The sequence below is a fragment of the Acanthisitta chloris genome, unplaced genomic scaffold, assembly GCF_000695815.1.
Source record: "Acanthisitta chloris isolate BGI_N310 unplaced genomic scaffold, ASM69581v1 scaffold3189, whole genome shotgun sequence".
Classification (NCBI taxonomy): Eukaryota; Metazoa; Chordata; class Aves; order Passeriformes; family Acanthisittidae; genus Acanthisitta; species Acanthisitta chloris.
In genome coordinates, this window is record NW_008691811.1 from 27,614 (window position 1) to 32,953 (window position 5,340).

Below are 5,340 nucleotides of genomic sequence, written 5' to 3' on the forward strand. Positions count from 1 at the left end.
AGAGGTCACGTTAGACTGGGTGTTTGGAAGGAATTGCTCCCTGTGAGGTGCTGAGGCTCTGGCACAGGGTCCCCAGAGCAGCTGTGGCTGCTCCATCCCTGGCTGTTCCAGGCCAGGTTGGATGGAGCTTGGGGCAACCTGGGCTGGTGGGGGGTATCCCTGCCCATGGCAGGGGATGGGATGAGCTTTGAGGTCTCTTCCCACCCCAGCCATGCTATGAATCTCTGAGCCACCTCCCATGACTGACCCCTAGGGAGCTACATGACCTCTCCATGGCTGGAACTGGCAGAAACATCTCCAGCTCAGCTCCAAGAGGACTCAGCTCTGTCACTGCCAGGGAAAGACTCTTAAACTCCTTTCAGCATCAGCTTGGTCCAACCCAGCAGTGCACAGATGTCACGGGACAGTGAGTAGACTTGGAGTGACCCCTTGCACAAGGCCACAGGGACCTCTCCTGCCCACAGGGGTTGCAGAGAGGTCTCCATCCATCCATCCATCCATCCATCCATCCATCAATCCATCCATCCATCCATCCATCCCAGGCTGCTGTCACCATGCTCTGACCCATGTCTCTGCATGCTGAGGGACTCACCTCATCTGCCAAGAACCTGAGCTTCTGCAGGAAGTTCTGCACCAGCTTCAACTTGTCCTTCATGGTGTTCTTCTTCACCTGTGACCTCAGCGTTGTAGCCTGCTGTGCCATGTTCTCCTGTGGTTAAAGGGGAGCCCAGGACATCAGGACACAGCATGGAGGAAGGAGCAGTACCAGGCAGGTCCCCTTCTGCTGTCCCTGCTGCAACCCAGTGCCTGACCCACCAGACAGGGGATGTGGAGGCTTCCAGATGTTATGTTCATCACTCTGTAGGACACAGTTGGCTGCTGAAGTTGGTGTCCTTGGCTGTGCCAACTGGATAAACCTCCTGCTCTTTGTACTTCTCTGCAAGGACCTGAGCCACCAGACTCAAACTTCTGTCCCTGGAGCATCTGCACCCTACAGGGCTCCCCTAAAATACCCTTTCTTGGTCTCCTGAGCTGTTTGAAAGCACTGAAGCTCCTCTGTGCTCCTGCATCTCTTCCCAAGGCAAAGGGGAATGTGGTGGAGGGAATTCAGCAGCACAGACCCAGGTGCCACTCAGGATCTGTGCAACACCCAGGTGGTCTTTGGGTTTCTCAGTTCAAATTTCAACCCCAAACCATTGACCCAAAGACTGGAAACCAGTCTGGGTCTCTTTGTGTGTGAGGAAAAGTCCTCACTGCACAGCCCCTGCTCCTGAATCCTCCTCCCTGCCTGCTGAATCCACTTGGACAACAAGGTGTCCATGACCAGCAGTGTGCCCTTGTGGCCAGGAAGGCCAATGGAACCCTGGGATGCATTAGGAAGAGCATTGCCAGCAGGTCAGGGAGGTGATCCTGCCTCTCTACTCAGCCCTGGTGAGGCCACAACTGGAGTACTGTGTCCAGCTTTGAGCTCCCAGGACCAGAGGGACATGGAGCTCCTGGAGCAGGTACAGTTGAGGGTGGCAAAGATGCTGAAGGCACTGGTGCACCTCACTGAGGAGGAAAGGCTGAGGGAGTTGGGCTTATTCAACCTTGAGAAGAGACACTGAGTGTGACCTCAGCAATGTATATAAGAATCTGAAGGAGGTGCCAAGGCTCCTCCAAGCTTTACTCAGTGGTGTCTGTCAATGAAACAGGAGGTCATGGACAGAAACTGATGCCCAGGAAGTTCCAGCTGAACATGAGGAAGAATTTCCTTCTTGTGCAGTCACTGAGCATGGGAACAGATTGCCCAGAAAGGTAATGGATTCTCCTCACTGGAGATATCCCAGAGCCATCTGGACACAACCCTGATCCATGTGATCTGGGATGACCCTGCTACAGCAGGGAGGTTGGACCAGATGACCCACTGTGGTGCCTCCCACCCTGATTCTGTGATGCTGTGAATCCTCTTACCAGCTCCCTCATGCAGGACTTGAGCCTCTCCCTGTCCAGCCTGGTGCGTGAGGAGTGATGCTGGTCCTTGTCAGCCAATGTCACAAAGCGCCTGGTGGGAAAGGTTGAGAGCATGAATCCCATGGGACCCATGTGCTCTCCCCAGGGAAACCTCTGCCAGCAGCAGATACATAGAATGAAATGCCCTTGTTCCCCACAATCTGCAACACAATCGCAGCCAAGTGACCTCTTTGCACCCAAGATTGAGGGCCATGTGTGGGTAGAAGGTGCCATCGGCCTCTGGAGGACACAAGGTTGAGGCTTTCCCCTCTGGTTTGGGGTCTTTGGGGTGCAAGATGTCAGCACCATCTCAGTCAAGCTCCAGCCAAAAGGCAGCAGATACATAGTGCCAATGGGATGAAGGAATTTTAGGGTTGTCCATCACCAGAAGGACAAGGCAAGGTGAGGTGACCCTCACAGGCTCACCTGCAGGCCCTCAGAGTGAGGACTTGCTCTGTGCCACCTTTGCCCATCTGGTACTCACAAGCAGCCACTGCTCAGCTCCTCCAGGACCCCTCGGAGCCGACGCTCTGGGTGTGGCTTCTCTGTCTTGATCATCTCCTGCACATCATTGAGACCTTCCTCCTGCAGCGGCAAGGAGAAGCAATGAGGGGGTGCTGGGGCAAGGGACACCCTGAGGGCTAACCCCACCCAGAGGGAAACATCTGCTGCTTCTCCAGACACAAAGCCACAGGGCTCAGATGTGGCACATGTTTGGCTGCAAGGACCTGGTTCTGGGTGGCTCCACTGCCCTCCAGGACATGCGTTGGCCAAGCTCCGCACCACCTTAGTTGGACCTGACAGGTTGACCCTTTGCAGATCCTGCTGTGACCCTGCCAAAGTGGAGCTGTCACAAAAGCTTCTTGGGAATTAGCTGAGACTGTTAATCATAGAATCATGGAATGGTTTGGGTGGGAAGAGACCTCAAAGCTCATCCAGTCCCACCCAGGGACACCTTCCACCAGCCCAGGTTGCTCCAAGTTCCATCCAGCCTGGCCTGGAGCACATCCAGGGATGGAGCAGCCATAGCTGCTCCAGGCAACCTGTGTCCAGTGCCTCACCATCCTCACAGCCAAGAATTCCTTCCCCATATCCTATATCTATCCCCACCCTCTGGCAGTGGGAAGCCATTCCCTGTGTCTTGTCCCTCCATCCCTTGTCCCAAGTCCCTCTGCAGCTCTCCTGGAGGCCATTTAGGCACTGAAATGGACTCTAAGGTCTCCCTGGAGCTTTCCCTTCTCCAGGCTGAACCTGGCTCTGCCATGCAAGTGGTCCAGGGGGACAAAGGCATTTTCAGCTCTACTTCTTTGGGTGGGGATACCTGGATCTGACCCCTAGAAGACTCAATTTGCTCCTGGGATTTGGCCATTCACTTCCATCCACTTCCCTGTTTAGCACCATGCACTGTTTTGCTCCATGACAAGCTACCGAGATGCACAGGGAGCTTGGACGTGCCTCATGGCAGCTCCATGCCCCATGTCATCTCCTTCCCTCCCTCTCCAGCACCTACTGACCAGCTTGTCTGCAATCTTGTCCATGATGTTGGCATTGTAGAGCCTCCGGCGCTGGTCCTGCCACCAGTTCTTGATGTAGATGCAAGGCTTCTTCTCAAAGTAGGGCAGGTGGAAGTAGTTCCTGCAAGGAGAGATGTGCCATGGTGATAACATTCCCAGCCTCTCTCCCACACCTCTCTCAGGGAGGCAATGCCATGAAGGGAAGGGAGGGATACAGGAGGTCAGGGGTGGGACAGAGGCAGATGAGGTGAGTTGCATCCAGAAGAACAGAGGCTCCATCTCCCCTATCACCATTCCCGGTATGGATATGGGCAGCGCACAGGGACAGACATTGCAAGTGTTCCAGGCCAGGTTGGATGGCGCTTGGAGCAACCTGGGCTGGTGGCAGGTGTCCCTGCCCATGGCAGGGGGTGGAATGAGATGAGCTTTGAGGTCCTTTCCAACCCAAACCAGCCTGGAGGTAGGAAGGGACCCATGAGGATCATTGAGCCCAACTCTTGGCCCTGCACAAGACATCCCTGAATGGGTTGGTCCCTTCCAACACAAACCATTCTGGGGTTCTGAAACCTTCCTCTAGACCTGGTTGCTCCAAACCATATTCAGCCTTGAATTAGTGATGGCACAGCTTTATCATAGTGTAATAGTGTGTTAAGGAATTGGACTGGACCTTAGAGATCATCTTGTCCCAATCCCCTGTCCTGGGCAGGGACACCTCCCACCAGACCAGGCTGATCAAGGCTTTATCCAACCTGGAATGAACACTGGGGTTGGGGCATCCACAGACTCCTTGGGGTATTCACAGCATCCCTGGGGCAACCTGTGACAGCATCTCACCACCCTCCCAGTTAAAAGCTGGTTGCTAATATCTATCCCAAATTTCCCCTCTTGCAGCTGAAGGAAGGATGAGGCTGAAGGCTGGTTCATCCTTCTTGGCTTCCTGATCCACCCCATGTGAATCCACTGCAGAACTGCTGCACTTGGGATCGGCACGAGTTAAGAGCTCCTCCGCCCGCAGCCAGCGCGCTATTCCAGCCGGGAGATGTCAGCAGAGCCCCGCGGTTGGGTGCGAGGCTCTCAGCTCTCAGGGGCTGGAGATACTTGGGTAGATAGTCAGAGCTCCGGGACGTGCCCCAAACCATCGTTGCTTCTCCTCTCCCTTCCGCACTCACCTGGATAAGGAGTGGGGAAGAAGGGAGGGGACCTCTGAGAGACACTTGGATCTGATTCCCTATGGTTTGTTTCATTTCCCGATTGAATTGAACCAGAGTTAATTCTATTAGCACAAATCTATTGGTACAACACCATTCAAATCCACTCTAAGCCTCTCTCACCATCTCAAATCCAATTAGCTTCCCTTAGTCCTAGTCCTTTGTATTCAAATCCCAGCCAAGACATCCCCAGGCACTTCTCCAGGCTAAACAGCCCCAGCCCCCTCAGTCTCTCCTCACAGCACTTGTGCTAGAGTCCCTTCACCAGCCTCGTGGCTTTTCTCTGGACCTGTTCCAGCACCTCAATATCCCTCCTGAACTGAGGGGCCCAGAACTGCACACAGTACTCAAGGTGTGGCCTCACCAGCACTGAGTACAGGGGCAGAATCACCTCCCTGGTCCTGCTGACCATGCTGTTCCTGATCCAGACCAGGATGTCATTGGCCTTCTTGGCCACCTGAGCACACTGCTGCCTCATGTTCAGCTTTCTATCTATCCAGAAGAAGAGACCATCTGGGAGGAGGGATATCTGGGGCAAGATGTGTGGGGAAGTAGGTGAAAAGAGATGAGCTCTTGTTGAATGCAGGAGCTTAGCACGATTGGAGGCACTTGGATTCAGGGGTCTG

At 54.4% G+C, this 5,340-nt stretch overlaps 1 protein-coding gene across 1 annotated transcript in view; it reads right to left on the reverse strand.

Moving 5' to 3' along the window:
* LOC103809522 (otoferlin-like) overlaps nucleotides 1–3,623 on the reverse strand; it is a 26,952-nt gene extending 23,329 nt beyond the window's left edge. The window contains 4 exon segments of the mRNA XM_009082360.1: nucleotides 593–709; nucleotides 1,954–2,044; nucleotides 2,477–2,577; nucleotides 3,507–3,623. Of these exon segments, the coding sequence (XP_009080608.1) occupies nucleotides 593–709; nucleotides 1,954–2,044; nucleotides 2,477–2,577; nucleotides 3,507–3,530 (333 nt within the window). The 5' untranslated portion in view covers nucleotides 3,531–3,623.
* Between the last annotated feature and the right edge of the window lie 1,717 nt (nucleotides 3,624–5,340).